The sequence below is a fragment of the Pectinophora gossypiella genome, chromosome 26 (assembly GCF_024362695.1).
Source record: "Pectinophora gossypiella chromosome 26, ilPecGoss1.1, whole genome shotgun sequence".
Taxonomy (NCBI): domain Eukaryota; kingdom Metazoa; phylum Arthropoda; class Insecta; order Lepidoptera; family Gelechiidae; genus Pectinophora; species Pectinophora gossypiella.
The window spans coordinates 1,531,326-1,550,532 of NC_065429.1; the positions used below are offsets into that span (position 1 = coordinate 1,531,326).

At 37.7% G+C, this 19,207-nt stretch overlaps 1 protein-coding gene and 1 long non-coding RNA gene across 3 annotated transcripts in view; one reads left to right on the plus strand and one right to left on the minus strand.

Annotated features, from left to right (window-relative positions):
* Window positions 1–19,207, plus strand: part of LOC126378454 (segmentation polarity homeobox protein engrailed-like) — a 36,899-nt gene that overhangs the window by 3,216 nt on the left and 14,476 nt on the right. The window contains exon 2 of one of the 2 annotated variants that reach the window (XM_050026828.1): window positions 8,617–8,676. The exons of the other annotated variant lie outside the window; for it this stretch is intronic. Coding sequence (XP_049882785.1) covers window positions 8,617–8,676 — 60 coding nt within the window. The remainder of the gene's footprint in view (window positions 1–8,616; window positions 8,677–19,207) is intronic. 2 annotated transcript variants of the gene reach the window in all.
* The window catches only part of LOC126378596 (uncharacterized), a 50,131-nt gene continuing 48,668 nt past the window's right edge, over window positions 17,745–19,207 (minus strand). Inside the window, exon 2 of the long non-coding RNA XR_007568121.1 lies at window positions 17,745–17,846. This is a non-coding gene — a long non-coding RNA (uncharacterized LOC126378596). The remainder of the gene's footprint in view (window positions 17,847–19,207) is intronic.

Below are 19,207 nucleotides of genomic sequence, written 5' to 3' on the forward strand. Positions count from 1 at the left end.
TTAAAATTCATAAATAAGTTAAATAGAAAAAAGAAAATATTCATCGTTAATTTTAGATCTGTCTTTATTTAGTAAACAGAATTTCGTAATTTATCTCGAACCTTAGTACGGTCACGAGCATTAATATGTATACACTTTGGTACCATGTCACATTAACTTTTATGACAAATCGAACTGTAAGTCTCACTAAATGTCAAATATGTTAGTGCGACAGAGTCCTAAAGTGGGCTCATGACTGTACACGACTTATTTTATAAACACCAATACGGAAACAAGAGCGATCGTAGCTTAGATGGAGTGAAACTAATGTTATTTTAACACATAACATAATCTCACGATTACATCCCAATCGGGGTAGTCAGAGGTACATCCATCGCAAGATGAACCACACACGCCTCACCGAGCTTTCTGTTAAACCAACGTGGTAGGTGTTGAGCCGAATCGCCGTTAATATCTTTTTTTGGATGTTAATTTTTAGATTTATGATTAAATTATTAATAATAGTTAGTAGTTAGTTGTTAGTGTAATGGGTTCGTTTGGACTAGGTCAGATTCAGAACACTAAAACGCCTTGTTGAACGTGACGAAGTTACGTAATTATGTTTCTGATTATGAGTTACTTAAATATGGATTAATGTCCGAAGTAAAGATATTTTATTTTATTTTCTTATTTATTTTTATTTTAAATAGATAAAAGAAAATGATTAATAATTCGAATCCACATTCGCGAGAAATGCGTTTCGGATGTATGTGACCTGACCTGTATTGGGCTGGTTTTCCCTTCGCGGGTTGGAAGGCCAGACAGGCGGTCGCTTTTGTAAAAAACCGGACCTGTCAAATCTTCAGGTTAGGTAAGCGGACCCTGTGAAAACGGGATGCCCTTCCAACGGTGACCAGCCTAATCATCCATATTGATAAACATTCATTAAGATCCAGAGTACATTTAAGTTAAATAAATACATAATTCCCCCGTGCTTTCTAAGGAATGTGAGTACTTCAGACCCTTCTTTTGTTTATTTTACATTTGAATTTGAATTACAAGTCGATAAAATATTTTCTCATGTTTTTCAAATTCTGTTACCTTGCAAGGTGTCTGTTCTTGTGTTAGCGATAAGCGATAACTTTATACAATGTCAAAAGAATGAAAATAGAAAACGATCAGTTTTTCAAATTTAAATCGGTAGAAAATTTATGACAACAGGCTTGAAGGTGCCCGGTTGGGCGCGAATCACTACTCAGGGCATCATCTGATGGGATTATATTTGAAAAAAAAAGGATTTCGAGTGCGTCAATGGGCTATTTAGCATGTCATGTTAGGCATCCACCTGGTAGATCGTATATATACCAAACGTCAAAATTAGGCAACGCACTAAAGTCGAAGATGTAGGAATACGAATCTTAAGGCTTAAGTGGAGACGGGTCAAGAGGACAATGAGTCAAAACGTCCACCTTCACCAACAGATTCCTCTGACAGAGTCTTAGCGAGTGGATATTTTTGTTACATGGCGACTCTCTTGAAGTACGCGGGGTTTAGCCGGAATTACGAAGAAATAAGTTTTTTTTTTTTGACACGATTTTTGACATCTCTTCTTTTTATTTTTTTTTCTAAATCCCATGGATTTTGAAGCTATTACTAAACTATATACCCCCTCCGGTTGATTGAGGGGAGGCCTGTGCCCAGCAGTGGGACGTATATAGGCAGTTTATGTACTAAACTATATATTTATTTATAAAGTATCTGTTGGTAGGGGCCGGGGGGGTCTCATACAGTTAAGGTCATTGTCCTTTGCTCTTGTAGTTTTTGAGATTTCGTGGTGAGTGATTGAGTCAGTCAGTAACCGTTCACTTTTATATTATTGAATCGTTTATCGCTAATCGCTAGGAGTGGTACAGCTACTGAATATAAAAAAAAACTAAATATATGTACAATGCATTTTGGTATTCAAATATTGTTGGCGTTCGACAAGTATTATACAGAACTATACAATGTTACACTATTATGACACCTCAATGTATACACTAAAAGAAAACAAAAGATGTTTTTGTATGTTGACGAATTTATTAGGCCGAGTTTTTGTTTAAATTAACTCGCAGAAGCCATTCTACAAGCGACGGGTCTATAGACTCACGCCCTTAATCCTTAATACGGTGGGCAGAGCCATGGTAGCCCAGTTGGTAGAACGCTTGCCTCTCACTTTGAGGTCGCAGGTTCGAATCCAGCACAGGCCTAAACCAATGATTATCGAATTTGTTTTCCAATTCATGTTTGGATTTATAAATCATTATCACGTGCTCAGCATCGTGAGGAAACCCACATTCCCGAGAAATGTATTTTCGGAGGTATGTGACCTAATCTGTATTGGGCTGGTTTTTGGTTTTTTTAAGGTCAGACAGGCAGTCGCTTCTGTGAAAAACCGGACCTGTCAAATCTTCAGGTTAGGTAAGCGGACCCTGTGAAAAACGGGATGATGCTAGGGGAATGGTGGGGTGGGCAGAGCCACAAATAATTGGAACAGAACTTGCAGTTACTTCTGCTACTAACTCCTAAGATGGATACGATGATCCGTGCGGTGTTAGAAAAAAATCACAAATTCCCAGTCTACCCCAAAACACCCAGAGCCGTGAAGCCAGCCAATTATACAATCAACTTGTTCATTGCAATCGCTAATAGCCTGTGATTACAATTATAAAGCCTTGTTAAACCGAACAAAAAAACTTGAACAGAAAAAAGAAGTTAACTAGGTACAGTTGAATTAAAAAGAATAATAATCGCGCTGAAATTTATCCGTCATCCGTCACTCGTTTCCAAGATGGCGGCGCGATGACAGCTGTCACTCTGACAGCTGTCAGTTTGACAGCGCGGGAGGCGTTCGGAAAGACAGTTGTTCTTTTTAATTTTATTTTTTTATTATAAGCTAAAGGCATTGTTTGATTTTCTTGTGTCGAGTGACAAGAGTGGGTATTGTATGTTCGTTCTTGTGAATTACTTGATTGGGTACTTTAAGAGGGTTAGACATAGGGCGATAGTTGTTTTCTCTTCTCGCGTGTGGCTGTGGGATCAACGACCGATCCCATCAACCTTGGTGTCAGGGTTAGTATCGAGCTGATACGAATTGGGTCGTGTACTAAATTCAAGATAAATTACGAAATTCTGATTAGTAAATAAATACAGATCTAAAACTAACGAAAAACATTTTATTTTTTCTATCTAACTTATTTATGGATTTTAATCAAGAAAAACGTAATAATAAGTCCGACATTTTATCTCGTTTTCTATGACGTCACAGTGTGCTTTTTCATACAAATTCCATAGTAATTTCGTGTTTTGGCGTTTAGTAAAAAGTAAGTGATTTGACTAGTTGGAAACTAGCCTATGCGGGGCGTAGAGTTGCCGTTCTATACGTATCATCATCATCATTATTATTTAGGTACTCTATGGCTTAACCAACAATTGTGACCATCTTGTAACAACTATGTATCCAAGCAAATAAAATTATTCTATTCTATTCTAAGTACCCCACCACCCCACCACGTCGCTAAAGTGCGGTGTGGCGTTAAGTCTAATTATGTAAATATTGCTAACCACACCAAAGGCGATAAAACATTTTTTCTTCAAAAATCGACGGCCATTATAAAATTGCCCACACTTAATAAGCCCTTTTTAAAAAGGTCCATACTGAAAAAACGGAAAAAAACCTCAAAATTAGCACAAATTTGTTTTGCCGGCGGCGGGCGCCATTTTCTCGAAATGTCACCGCGAAAAAAAATAATTACTGAAAAAAAATAAAGCTAGAGTAACCACAATTATTATTTAACAAGAGAACCCGTTTCAGGTCTTTTATAGTACCACCGCTCGACCTGCCTACTAAAAAGCACCTATTTATACATTTAAAAAAATATGAAAGAAAAAAATAAAATGTTCATTGACAACATAATTACTCATTATTTTAAACTGGCACGAGTAAAAATAGGCTTTACAGCTAACAACTTTAAAGTTAAAATTATTATTCTTTTTACGTTCACACATTGACACTAGTTATTTTCCTTCGTGTTTGCTTGTTACAAACTTAATTTTGCACTTACTCATACTCTAAAGACTCTTATTTTCAAAGGCATACGTTTTAAAATTGCAAACTTAATACTTTCCCGACGGTAAAATAAAATTTGCAAGCCTGTAATAAGCTGGTTACACAGTATATATTGAAGCAGTAGCACAACTCGATAAATTATTGGTAAATTAATAAGTGGTTGTTTTAAAATGTAAAGTTTATAGCCTATAGGTGTCGTAATGTCGTTGCTAATAATTTCGACATTTATTATTAAAATTAAATTGTTAAGACCGTATCCTTACTGGTGGTTGAGTGATAGGCTTTTAATAATGAGACGCCATATTGTTATAAAAGTATAACTCGTTCGAGTTTTTAAAAGTACATAACATGATCTGCGGTTAATTGCGCACCTTGTTAAAAGACAGATCCGCAAGTTATGCGGCCGCTATTCCTATCGAGGTGGGCAGAAGACAACTAGCAGAGTCACTTCACGTTAAAGCCTTAAGATGTTACAATCCATCATGTTGGAAAAGTCATAGGTAACCTGATTGTCCGAAAGTAAGATGATTCGTGCTTCGGAAGGCACGTTAAGCCGTTGGTCCCGGTTACTATTTACTGAGTAATCGTTACATGAGCCACGTTAGGGGCCTTTGCGGCTCAATCATAACCCGGACACCAGGGTTGATTAAGGTCTCAGAATTCACACGAAAGAAGATTAAAAAAAAGTATTTTACGTACCGTTAAAAATATAGGTACTTACGTAAAAAAACTAAAGATTCGTATTCTTTTTTTGTGTTTTTTTTTCTTATTGTAGATATATCACAGATGACATTTACTACTTGGCTAGAGTCTTGCGTTGGTTTAGAAACAGTACAAAACTTTCACTCCGTCAAATCAACCTGACCGACCGGACATCTAACCCTGCACCTCACTAACAAAGGCTTTATAAAATAAACAATACACAAAGATTGTAGGTAATAAATAACATTTCTCTCCACAATTCAATAGGTAACGTTTGTAATCGAATTGTAACTTGTAATAGAAAACTTTAATATAACAATAATTCATTTTATTTTATATTTTAATATTGTTGTACAATAGTAAATTGAGGTTATGTTGATTTAGTACAATGTACCTACCCTGGCAGCATGAAATATAATATTGAAGGTACCCTTCGATCGGTTTGCGGTGTCACACGGCGGCCACTTCATACAAACAACCTCGTTTTACACAGATACTACACATTGACATTATCAACACGTGCAACTGTGTGTGTGACGTCTGAGGGCTGCTAATTAAAATACCTAATTTAACCGTCATTACTTAGATAGGTAGTCTCTCTCTTTATTAAACAGCACGCTTTTGTCGGTGGAGTAATCGCCATTCCTCTCTTCTTCCCGCCAAATCCTTCACCTCCTGATACGACACGACCTGCACCTTCTCTTTTATTTGTTTCATAAATGTTCTCCTAGGTCTATCCTTCCTCTTTTCCCTTCAAGTTTTCCTTGTATGAAGTTTGTTATAAATGAATCGTATCGTAGGTAGGTAGTACTACTTACGTAAGATATTTTATAATAATGAGTTAATATTTATTTTTTTTCCACACAAATCAAGAAGATTAAGACCAAGAAGAGGGTCTTCCCCTTTCTCTCTTTCCTTGTAGCTTCCTTTCTATGATTTTTTTAATAAATTCGTCGTGTCTTATTAAGTGTCCAATCATCTTGCCTCCTCCAGCTACCTTACTGTTTATATATACTGCGTAACTCGTAACAATCTATTTTGCAATTGCAAATAATTATTTGTGCGTTTATCAGTTTTTTGCTTCGCCATTTTGAGCGCGTTACAGCCACGCCCAGGTGGGCGCGGGAAAAAATTGAGGGTTTTCAACGCCATTGTAAGGAGAGCGCATGGTAGTTAGCGAGACAAGTACTGAAGGGTTTTCTTTTATAAAAAAAAATACTTATTAAAATATTTTTAATTTTTCTAACATAACATAAGCTCATGACTATATCCCAATTGACCTAAGTACCGACTTCGCCGAGCTTTTTGGAAGGCCAAAGTGATGATAGGTGGTGAGCTGTATTTTTGTTACTTACATGTTATTTAGTAAAACAATAATTAAACTTTTATATCGAAATAAGAAGATTATCGAGGAGCTCGGTGACGCAGCGGTAAACGCGCTCGGTCTGCGATTGTTGAAGTTAAGCAACTTTCGCAAAGGCCGGTCATAGGATGGGTGACCACAAAAAAAAAGTTTTCATCATCGAGCTCCTCCGTGCTTCGGAAGGCACGTTAAGCCGTTGGTCCCGGCTGCATTAGCAGTCGTTAATAATCATCAATCCGCACTGGGCCCGCGTGGTGGTTTAGGGCCCGATCTCGCTATTCATCCATAGGGAAGGCCCATGCCCCAGCAGTGGGGTCGTTAATGGGCTGGTGATGAAGAAGATTATCATATATTTATATATATCGATTATGATTATAAGATTCGAAGAAGCGTGGGTACTTACTTCATCTTGCCATGGATGTACCTCTGAGTACATCTATTGGGAATTTAATGGTCGTGTGCTTATGTTAATTTATGTCGTCATGCTAAGAGAACTTAGCTCATTTTTCCGTACATGCTTTTATTGACTGATATATTGGTATCAAGTACAGCTGATTAAGTGAATAAATATTCTCATCAGCATAATGTAAGACTTTAGTTTTTAATTACTAACCATTATCGCTTGACGACTAATTACTTTTATGTTTATCGTTGAATAGATATGTCATTTTGTTGTCATAAATATGGCGGCTTATGCCCTAAATGGTCCACTCAAGTAATAACAGTTATGGCTACCTATTTTGTAAAATTAAAAACAACTTTATCAATAACTAAGTTTTTGCGTCGACATAATACATACATAAACTTACGCCAATGTCCGGGGTAAGCAGAGACTATGGAATTAACTGCTGCAGAAAAGGCTAGTCAAAGCCTGAAAAAATATGAAGTTAATTCATCAAGATTTAAAATTAAAAAGATTCAAGATTTTTTTTTAATTTTTTTTATTATTATTATTTTAAAGTACTTAAATATGTATGTTTTAAACGATGTCATAAAGGTGCTAATTCCTGTAAAAACCATCTAATTTTATTTTAAGTTATATCTGCCATTTTCTTATCCGCCGAAAAAGACAGGGACGGATGATTGACAACGGGGGGGTTAAAATGGCCCTATCGAAGCAATTCATCTAAGACAGCAATATTGCTATTTGATATTTACGCACTTACTTTTAGGCGGATGTTTTAGGCGGATGAGACGTTCGTTATGTAAAAATTGACGATTCAAAGTGTAACTATGTTACCTACTGAATAGAGATATTTTATTTATTTTATTTATTTAGATAGGTATACCAACAGTACCAGTAGTATATTTTTGAATTTTGATTTTTTTTTAAATTTTACATGCGCGTTTGTCAAAGTGCAATATTGCTTTTTTGTAGATGAATTGCTTCCATGTGGCTTTTTAACCCCTCCGTTAATTTACTGATTTTGAAATAAATTTGGGATTCTTTTTTTTTTCAAAAAAAGAACTTGATGTTCTATTTTCAAACTACATATTTGTTATTTGTTTTTTTTTTTTTTATTTTGCCAATGAGGAACTTTCCAGTCTACATTTCTCAAAAACAATATAGATGGCGCTGTACAGACTTTCCTTCGTTTAACCTTCTAATTTCATAATTAACAGACATTATGCATCTTTTATCTTTGTCTTTGGGTATAAATGATGACCCTTTTTATTACACCCAGGCACAACACATCTTCCACTCATTATTATTCTGTTCAAAATAAAGAGAAGCAATATAGGTAGCTACATAATTATATACATAATGTTATAGAAATTACTTTGTGAGACTGTCCTTTGTTTGGTAAGGACTTTTCAGGCTTGAATCACCTGATTGTCCGAAAAAGTAAGATGATTCCGTGCTTCGGAGGGCACGTTAAGCCGTTGGTCCCGGCTATTAGCCGTAAAAACACCTCCACCAACCCGCATTGGAGCAGCGTGGCGGAGTATGCTCCATACCCCCTCCGGTTGATTGAGGGGAGGCCTGTGCCCAGCAGTGGGACGTATATAGGCTGTTTGTGTGTTGTGTTTTTATGTTATAGAAATATCAAGCAATTATTATTTTTATATAATGCTTCTGCCATTATATTGTATTTTGGAATCATTATGTACTTACCCGAGTAATGGGAAAATAGGTAATTATCACTTTAACCCTTTCACGGACAGAGACCATGGGTCATTGGTGGTTCATAATAGGTAGTATGACACCTTGGAATCGGAACGTCTATAGACGTTCTGTCCTTGAAAGTGTTAAAGCTGCACAACGCCATCTTGCTGCTGGTGAACGCCTGGAAAGTTTCTCATTAGATGTTTTTCAGGAATCTCCGAATCAAACTCAAACTACTTAAACAATATTAATATTCATTTAATAACATAAAAAATCTTCAATTTTTACACAAAATATAATATTTTTTAGCCTTAGTTTTTGGATTTCTTTTCCACCATCACCATTTAATGCACACAGGCCCCCGACGTCGCGCCACTAGAGGTACGGGGCATACTCCACCACACTGCTCCACTGAAGGTTAGTTCATTTATCATTGTTTCTATCAATCTGTATTGAGCAGCGTGGTGGAGTATGCTCTCAATGTATTTATGTTTATTACTGTGTTTCATTTGCAGAGAAAATTAAGTTTACATTTCATTTCATTTATTTTGGAAACAATACCTAACAATTTTGTGTTTGAACATATCTAGCAGATTATACATACATATACATAAACTGCCTATATACGTCCCACTGCTGGGCACAGGCCTCCCCTCAATCAATCGGAGAGGGTAAACAACATAATAATTAATAATTATGTAATATCATTAAGTACATAATTATTTACATAGTTGGTCCCGGCTATTAGCCGTCAAAAGACCTCCACCAATCCGCAGTGGAGCAGCGTGGTGGAGTATGCTCCATACCCCCTCCGGTTGATTGAGGGGAGGCCTGTGCGCAGCAGTGGGACGTATATAGGCTGTTTATGTTATGTTATGTTATGTTATGGCGTCATACGGCTGATGATGATGATGTTATGTTATGTTCCTCTACCTACCCCGAACGGCCAGGAGCGTGATGACGAGATCGTCAAGCAAATAACTCTCCGTTTCTAACTTCGTGCGATTTTTTTTAAACAATTATTGATGGATACTCTACTAATGATACATTCATTGCAGATAATAGTTGTTCTACGAAACATGCCTTAATTGAAGTTGCGATAATTTGTAGTGATGGGATAAGGTTGAAAAGTAGCTGGTATTTGGTAACAGTTACTTTGGGAGTAGCTGTGACAGAACAGGCCCTAGCCAAGTTTGAAACGATTGATGACAATCGATAGTGATACAGAATCGTCATGTGCCACTTAAAGCCAATCACATGCAATTTTATCAGTCACTGTAAGTTAGAGGACCCCGATACCGACCCCGCTGGCGTGGTCGACGATATCCCTCAATCAGCGCTTATCGCTATCGACCTATCGATTAATTCTTTCAAATATTTTCCTCTCAGACGACGCCCTGAGCCGAGGTGGAGATCCTTGGGGGAGGCCTATGCCCAGTAGTGGGCGTCGTACGGCTGAAAGGTTTATGTCTTGTTTCGTAAATTATTTTTGTTTTAATTAACCTCTATCACAAACAAGTAATTTTCATCGGGTTTAGCCATCCTAATTTTACATTTTTTTATGAACTAGACGAGATCCTGCATCGGGATCTCGCGAGATTGATATTTCCAATCCCGCGCGCCCAACTGGGCACCCTCAGGCCTGTTGTCTTAAACGTTGTACCGGGTGAGAGCCTTCAGCGCTCCCCATTTGCGGCAGTAGTTGATGCCATCTGCGGCAAACCTACAATAAGTCACGTAGAAAAAAAAAACAACTGTAAGTTGGCTATCCCTCCCTCCAACCAGATAGACAAAGAGAATAAAAAGAAACGGGGTCATAGTTTATAAAACTATTAAAAAATATACATTTACTAGGTAGGTACTTACCAGAAATCAGAAATTAACGTAATTATCATGGATAAACTTGTTGAAGGTCAATGTAACATTTTTGAATCTACGTCATTTCGCAAGGTGTTATGGCTGAGGATAAGAAATCACAAGAAACTGTAACAGCAACACATCTTTTAAACCACAACACAACACAACACAACACAAAAGCAATTATTTTCCTGCTTATTGCTACCTTAGCAATAAGCCCGCCTGTTGTGCTATCTAACAGATTACAATTGTTTATTTTTAATATTTAGTTAAAAAAAAGAGCAATAAACAGTTTTTGTATTGTATTGTACCTGAAAAGTAGAATTATTTTTTTTTTTTTTTTTTTTTTTTTTTTTTTTTCCCCCCATTAGGGATTGCGGGCGTGAGTTTATGTATGTATGTATGTTATTTTTAAAACTATTGAAAAAAAATGTTGTTGGTACAAATGCGATCAAATATCAAGAGCCTATGGTTCTTAAATTGTAACTAACAGCCTGACACCAGGTAAGATGAACTCGGTCATTGACCTTACAACCCAAACGGGAGAAGAATCATCATCATCACCAGCCCATTAACGTCCGCACTGCTGGGGCACGGCCCTTCCCTATGGATGGATAGGGAGATCGGGCCTTAAACCACCACGCGGGCCCAGTGCGGATTGGTGGTTATTAATGACTGCTAATGCAGCCGGGACCAACGACTTAACGTGCCTTCCGAAGCACGGAAGGGAGAAGAATACAAGTTTCAAAATCATTTTTTATTAACAATGAAGGAAAAATTGCGCAATTACAAAATGCAAATAAGTATTGAACGTTCACATTCTAGTGTAGTCCTACTCTACAATCCCAAAGCCTAGTATTAATACCTAGTACCAATCACTGCTACATTAACAATAATCCCATCACTAGTCACGGATTATTGGCTACTGTTTAATAACAGATTTTTTATTGAATCGGAAAAAAGCTTTAACTAACTGCTAGTTAAAAAGTCTGTTAATATTGGTTTAATTGAACGGTTATAACTTCATTTTATGACTGGACGACTCACTGGTAATTACACCTGAATTATACCTATGCCTAACTTTATTCGTCATTTAAATTGAGTACCCTAACAAAACCTAACATGCTTGTAGTCGATACTGATTGCAGATAAAGTAACAAACATAAATAGCATACTTATATACGTTCTGTCGGGTTATTGGCTGATGTAAAATTTTTAGACGGTTGTTTTAGATTTCTGCTTAAAATTGACGTGTATTCCATAAATTTTATGCCTGTCGATTACCCGCCCCTTTCTTTTTCAACAAGAAAATGACAGGTATAACTTAAAATAAAATTAGATGGGGTCTGCAGGAATTAGCACCAATCTTCTTCTTCTATCGTGTGGGTTGTGAGGTGAATTACCAACCTCATCAACCCTGGTGACAGGGTTATAATTGAGCCGCCAAAGGCCCCTGACATGGCTCATGTATCGACCAAATAGCACCAATGGTATTCCTGCAGGGTAAAGTCAAAGGTTTTGTGGTAGCATAAAACTGACTACTAAATAGTCGAAGTGGTTTGCTATACCCGAGCAGTACTTATATTTTTTACGAATTAAAGTAATAACTTGAGAGGACCTCGGTGGCGCAGCGGTAAACGCGCTCGGTCTGCGATTTTTGAAGTTAAGCAACTTTCGCAAAGGCCGGTCATAGGATGGGTGACCACAAAAAGAAAAGTTTTCACCTCGAGCTCCTCCGTGCTTCGGAAGGAACGTAAAGCCGTTGGTCCCGGCTGCATTAGCAGTCGTTAATAACCACCAATCCGCACTGGGCCCGCGTGATGGTTTAAGGCCCGACCTCCCTATCCATCCATAGGGAAGGCCCGTGCCCCAGCAGTGGGGACGTTAATGGGCTGGTGATGATGGTGATGAAAGTAATGAAAATAATAAGTATGTACCTACCTACTTCATAAAGACATTATTGCAATACGAGTATAAAAATCACCTGTTTATATCAATGTACTTAACTAAAAACGAAAGTCGATTGTCAGTTCGATCACATAACGCGTGAGAAAAAACCAGTAATATTGTGAGAAAAAGTGTTATTTTTCGGGTTATTTTTTATTCAATTAACAAAATGTTTGGTGTAAAAAATATAACTTAATCAAAAAATGAAATATGTACGTACCTAATTAATAAATTCCACTCTACATAGTGAACAAAATAATGCAAATAGGAATGTAAAATAAAATACATACACACAAGAAATTTAATTAATTCAAGCCTAATTATAAATACTAAACCATAATATGGGAAATGGTTTTACGGGAATTTTATTACATTTTAAGTACATATAATACCGGAAATAGACTTAGATAAAAATGGGATTTTTGTCTTTTGTTACGCTTAGAATTTGATGACGGATATTCTTTTTAAAAACTATACAATACGGTTCAACAAACGGTATAGTATGGTACGGTACGGTATAGTATGGTACGGTACGGCACGGTACGGTTCATAGGTACTTGAAAAAATATGTTAATTGATTTAGTACTCACGCCTATTTCCCATCGGGAATAAGCAGAGACTATAGGATTCCATTTGCTTCGATCCTGACACACTTCTCTTGCTTCCTCCACATTCATCAATCGCTTCATACACGCACGCCGGTTCAGAGTAGATCGTATTAAACCTTTTCTAAGGACATCTACAATTTGGTCATCGTAAGTCCTTCTCGGTCTTCCTCTGCCAGCCCTGCCATCAACTTTCTTCTTCTTTCTTTTTTTCTTTCTTTCTTTTCTTTTTTTTTGATTTAGTATTTTTGTTTTAAATCCATAGGATTTCGTATATGGTAGCTAATGTCTATAGCACTGGCTTGAGTCAAGTTTAGGCATCAGAAAGTTCCAAAATGGCTTCTTTTGGAAATAAATTTATATTGTATGGTATCAAAAGTAGCTGCAAGTTGTCTTCTGACTACTTATGATGTGCCTGCCCACCCCATTAGAAATTAGGGGCGTGAGTTTATGTAATTAAAGACTTGTCTCCCCAACAGTACGGGACGCTCGAGAATTTGTCAGTTCGGTTAATTAGTGATGTTTCCCGCTACTGTGACGATTGTTCTACAGACAGCGGTAGAGACGCGGCGCGGCTATCGATTATCGATATTTTAATGCTTTTATCGATTTCACTATCTTCTTCTATCCTGTGGATTGTGAGGTGAATTACCAACTTCATCAAATTCAAATTCAAAAATATCTTTATTCAGTAGGTAACATAGTTACACTTTGAATCGTCAATTTTTACATAACGAACGTCTCATCCGCCTAAAACTACAGCAGCTTCTCACAACCTGTATAGCCGGGGAAAAGAAGCTGCAAGGAAAACCTCGGCACAGGGCCCTAGACGTTCTTTAAAAAAGAAATCCCTCATCCCTGGTGTCAGGGTTATTATTGAGCCGCCAAAGGCCCCTGACATGGTACAAACTTAATTAAAAAACGTACAACCAACAGTTTCTAATTAGTCAAATCAGTTACTTTTTACTAAACGTCAAAACACGAAATTGCTATGGAGTTTGTATGAAAAAACAACCTGTGACGTCATAGAACAACGTGGCAAAATGTCGCACTTTTTATTACATTTCTCTTTATCAAAATTCATCATCATCATCAGCCCATTAACGTCCCCACTGCTAGGGCACGGGCCTTCCCTATGGATGGATAGGGAGATCGGGCCTTAAACCATCACGCGGGCCCAGTGCGGATTGATGGTTATTAACGACTGCTAATGCAGCCGGGACCAACGGCTTAACGTGCCTTCCGAAGCACGGAAGGGAGAAGAATACAAGTTTGCTCGAGATGAAAAACTTTTTTTTTTTGTGGTCACCCATCCTATGACCGGCCTTTGCGAAAGTTGCTTTACTTCAACAATCGCAGGCCGAGCGCGTAAACCGCTGCGCCACCGAGCTCCTCATCAAAATTCATAAATAAGTTAAATAGAAAACGGAAAATGTTTGTTGTCACTTTTAGATATGTCTTTATTTAGTAATCAGAATTTCTGAATTTATATTTGACCTAGGAAACTACCAAATTTTGCGTTAGTGTTTGTAAAAGTCGATAATTATTCAATTCGCTAATTGTCGACAGAACATCACGATTGTTAGAACAACGTAATTGTTGAAACAATGTGTGTTCGATAATTAGACACGCGATTCTCATAACTGTTTCTGTATTGTGTTTGATTGCCTTTTTTATTTTTCCACCATTACTTGGTTTCGGAAGGCAAGTTTAACCGTTGGTATCGGCTATTAGCCGTAAAAATCACCCACAACGAGCAGCGTGGTGGAGTATGCTCCATATATCCAATATAAGCGGCTATATACCCGATTTGGCTAGTCAGAGTTACATTAATCTACCTGAGAACCCACACTACACCGAGCTTTCTGTTAGACCAACGTGATAGGTGAGCCGTATCGCCGTCTATAATGGTAGAGCCAACTGTTAGTGACTGCACTTATGATAAATTAATAACTCATTGGTGCCAGTACCGGGGTTCGAACCGACGCTCCCCGTTTGAGAAGCAAGCTGGTCTGATCATTATTTTTTATTTACATCTATGAATAGAACCAAGCAGGCAATGTAACACATTTTAACGAATCATACGCAAGTAAACCGTTATGAGAATTAAACGCCTTAACAAATTGCTCGGTGTTGATTTCATACTCGTTATGTTGTTTTCCTACTTATTATGTTATTAGAACGATGAAGTAACATACACGTGCTGTCTACCCTGTATCAGAATCAGATTTCTAGTTTACCTGTTACTTTTAGAACCAAAATGAGTCATGTACCTTCCGTTACCTACTGATTTACCTATCAGCTTACCTATTATGTATTATACGATCTGTGCTATTACCTTATTGATAGGTATTTAAGTTACCTTTCGAACAAAAAATAATTTCAAAACGGTTATGATTTTATTTCTTCATCATCATCAACAGCCTACATACGTCCCACTGCTGGGCACAGGCCTCCCCTCAATCAACCGGAGGGGGTGGAGCATACTCCGCCACGCTGCTCCAATGCGGGTTGGTGGAGGTTTTTTTACGGCTAATAGCCGGGACCAACGGCCTAATGTGCCCTCCGAAGCACGGAATCAATTTTTTTTTTTCAGACAATCAGGTGACTCAAGCCTGTAAAGTCCTTACCAAACAAAGGGCAGTTTCACAAAGTGATTTTGTAAATTTCCCCATCGGGAATCGAACCCGGACATCCAGATCGCGAGCCTAACGCTCTACCCCCTAGACCACAGAGGCTGTTACTTTTTTATTATTGTTTGGTATTCATTCAATTATTCATACTAAATTGATTCTTTTCTCAACTTTCTCTCTCTGTTCGCTCACTCTCCGCATCGTCAATACGTGTGATGTGTGTAGTATTTTTTTTTCAATTGCATAAATAACAAGCGCTTAAGAAAGTGTCTTTTTGTTTATAACGCCCCACTGTATTTGAACAAGTTTTACAAAATCAAAACAGTGAACAATTATTTTGAATATATCATCGATATCAAAGGACAACACTACAGTTTGTAATTCGCAAAATGTTAATAAGTTTATATGAAGACATATATTATTAATGTTGTGCAATGAATTATTCGAAACACGTTATTAATTTATAAAAATAAATACTTATAGTTGGTTGTGAATATATGAATTTTAATCAATTCAAATTCAAAAATATCTTTATTCAGTAGATAACATAGTTACACTTTAAATCGTCAATTTTTACATAACGAACGTCTCATCCGCCTAAAACTACTGCAGCTTCTCACAATCTGTATAGCCGGGGAAAAGAAGCTGCAAGAAAAACCTCGGCACAGGGCCCTAGACGTTATCTAAAAAAATAAAAATAAACATAAAATATTTTTATACAATTGAGTAGTACTCCGCTACCACACGTTGTTAGTGTGACTAGATATTACTGAACCTTTTCTAAGGACATCTTCAATTTGGTCAATGTAGGTACGTCCTTCTAACTTCTCAAAAAAAAAAAAAAAATATATAACTACGGGTTTTTATGGGTAAAATTGATTTTATTTCTATTTCATTCTAGAATGTTCTATTGCTTCTAAACCTACTTATTTCTTTAAAATCGTTTTTTAATCGACCCTACTATTAAGTACTTAAAAATATCGATACATTTATCGACACATCCCACCCCTATTTGTACCAAGAATCGCCCACCAGGACTCAATATTTTTTACCTTTGAGAATTTCTTAATAACTTGATTTGGACTCTTCAGGTGGCCTTAGGGTTTTTTTGGGCCAACTTGGGCACTTTTTGGGCCAATTGTGGCCACTTTTGGGCCATAATCAATGGTTTATGACCGGTCCATTGGAGTAATGAATGTTTCGTATTGCAAGTATGAGTAGCTATGCAATAGGTATGTGAAAATTGAGAATTTCGGTATAACTGGTCTCTTGTATCGTGTGAGGGGTTACCAGCCTCATCAACCCTGATGTCAGGGTTACTATTGAGCCGCCAAAGGCCCCTGACATGGCTCATGTAACAACTACCTACATCAGTAAGTAGTAACCGGGACTAGGCTTTATGTGCCTCCCGCAGCACGGATCATCTTACTTTCGGACAATTAGGTGATCAGCCTTTAATGTCTAACCAAACTAGGGATCACAAAGTGATTTTCGTGATGTGTCCCCACCGGGATTTGAACCCGGAACCATATAGTGGTAAATGGCGAGTGTGTTGAAAGGGCATCTTTATAGTTCGTTTTGTTTAAGGGTTCCCAACCTTAGAATGGAAAAACGGAACCACTTTAGCTACCTAACTATTAGATATTTAGATATTTATTTATTTACATTAGTCTTCTTCTATCGGGTGTGTTGTGAGGTGAATTACCAACCTCATCAAACCTGGGTTACTATTGAGCCGCCAAAGACTGACATGATTCATGTAACGACTAGTTACTTACATCAGTAAGTAGTAACCGGGACCAACGGCTTAACACGTCTCTCGAAGGACAGCCAACCAGGTGATTCAGCGTGCAATGTCGGGAATCGAACCCGGTCGTCCTGATCGGGTGCCCAACGCTCAACCACTGGACCACGAAGGGGTTATTATATTGCGGTTATTTGGCGGGCCAAGTAGTTAATGCTGTTTGCGGAAAATTATTAATATTTTTTTTGGCTTATTGTAGATAAGCCGCAGATGCCATTAACTACTTGGCCGAATAAATGGGGAGCGCAGAAGGCTCTGACCCGGTACAACGTTTAAGACAACCGGCCTGAGGGTGCCCAGTTGAGCGCGAACCTCGGCTCAGGGCGTCGTCTGAGATGAAAAATACTTGAAAGAATTAATCGACCCTAGTGGGTCGATAGCGATAAGCGCTGATTGAGGGAAATCGTCGACCACGCCGGCACCGGCGGGGTCGGTATCGGGGTCTGAAGTATTTGGTGTCGCGAGCTGATTGGCCGCCTCTATGGCTAGAGTAGTCGGGTCGTCGGGATCGTATATTACGTCCTTCGGGTAATATATCCGGTTTCCGTTTAGTTCTTGAGATATTTGAAGTCAGTCAGCGGAAGATGTCACTGCGGTCATGTACACCGGCTTGGTTCTCAAACGGGGACCACCGGTTCAAACCCCGGTACTGGACTTGCACCAATGAGTTATTAATTTATCTCAAGTGCAGTTTTCACTAACACAGTTGTCTCGACCATTATAGACGGCGATACGGCTCACCTATCACGTTGGTGTAACAGAAAGCTCGGTGAGATGTACCTCTGACTACCCCAATTAGGATATAGTCGTGAGAATTTGCCTTTCAACTGTTTTAAGACAGTAGTTAAACAAAAACTTTACAAAAAAGTTATTATAAAGTTAGTGATTATTTAGAAGATATGAATGCATGGGATTAACTGTCTGAGAACTGATATTAGGCAGCTAAATTACTCAATTGTACACCAATATTTTATGTCTATTTTTATTTTTTTAAAGAACGTCTAGGGCCCTGTGCCGAGGTTTTTCTTGCAGCTTCTTTTCTCCGGCTATACAGGTTGTGAGAAGCTGCAGTAGTTTTAGGCGGATGAGACGTTCGTTATGTAAAAATTGACGATTCAAAGTGTAACTATGTTACCTACTGAATAAAGATATTTTTGAATTTGAATTTGATCATAACGAATTAAGAAGACAGGAGCCTACTCCAAAACAAGGCGTTATCGTCAAAAACAATGTCTTCCAGTCCCATACAACATTTAACCAAAAAGAAATGTCTTACAAGTTTTTTACAACCACATTTTCACCATACATAAACATACATACAGCCACTTAAACATTCACACCATAGAAACTTGAGGGGGAAAATCAATCCACTTCCACCAACCAAAATCCACCCTTAACGCCAAAAGAAATATCTCCCAAATTCCCTTGTGTAAAGCCTAAATGTATGCATGAGTGTTTGCTGAAGGATTTTAGACTTTGTGTGAAGGGAATAAGGTAGGTTTTGGGGCAAAAGGTAAATGTTTGTATTGGTTGGGGTGCGCCTTTGAATATGTAATGGTTTGTGGAGTAAAGAAGGAAATTTTTGGATGCGGCATATTGCAAATACAAATACAAATTACAATTCACGCCCTGAAACCCTACCCAGGTAGGCAGAAAACATAACATAAGCTCAACTACATCCCAATGGGGAGCCAACTGTGATGAGTGAGATCTAAAAATTACGAAAAACATAATTATTCTTTTTTCTTTTTATTTACTTAACTTATTTACAAATTTTAAAAAAGAAAATGTAATATTAAGTCACGTTTTTCTACATTTTTGACATTGGTGCTAATTCCTGTAAAATACCATCTAATTTTAACACACGTCAATTTTAAGCACAAATCTAAAACAGCCGTCTAAAAATTTTACATCAGTCAATAACCCGACACAGTTAAGTAGACAGCACGTCAAACGGATTGCATACCAGCGACGTACCTTTTTGATTCGCCCGGGTTATTCATTCATTTACTCATTCTTCCTAAAATTAAGAACTGTGAATCATCCGTCCCTTTCCTTTTCGACGGATATAAAAATGACGGATATAACTTAAAATAAAATTA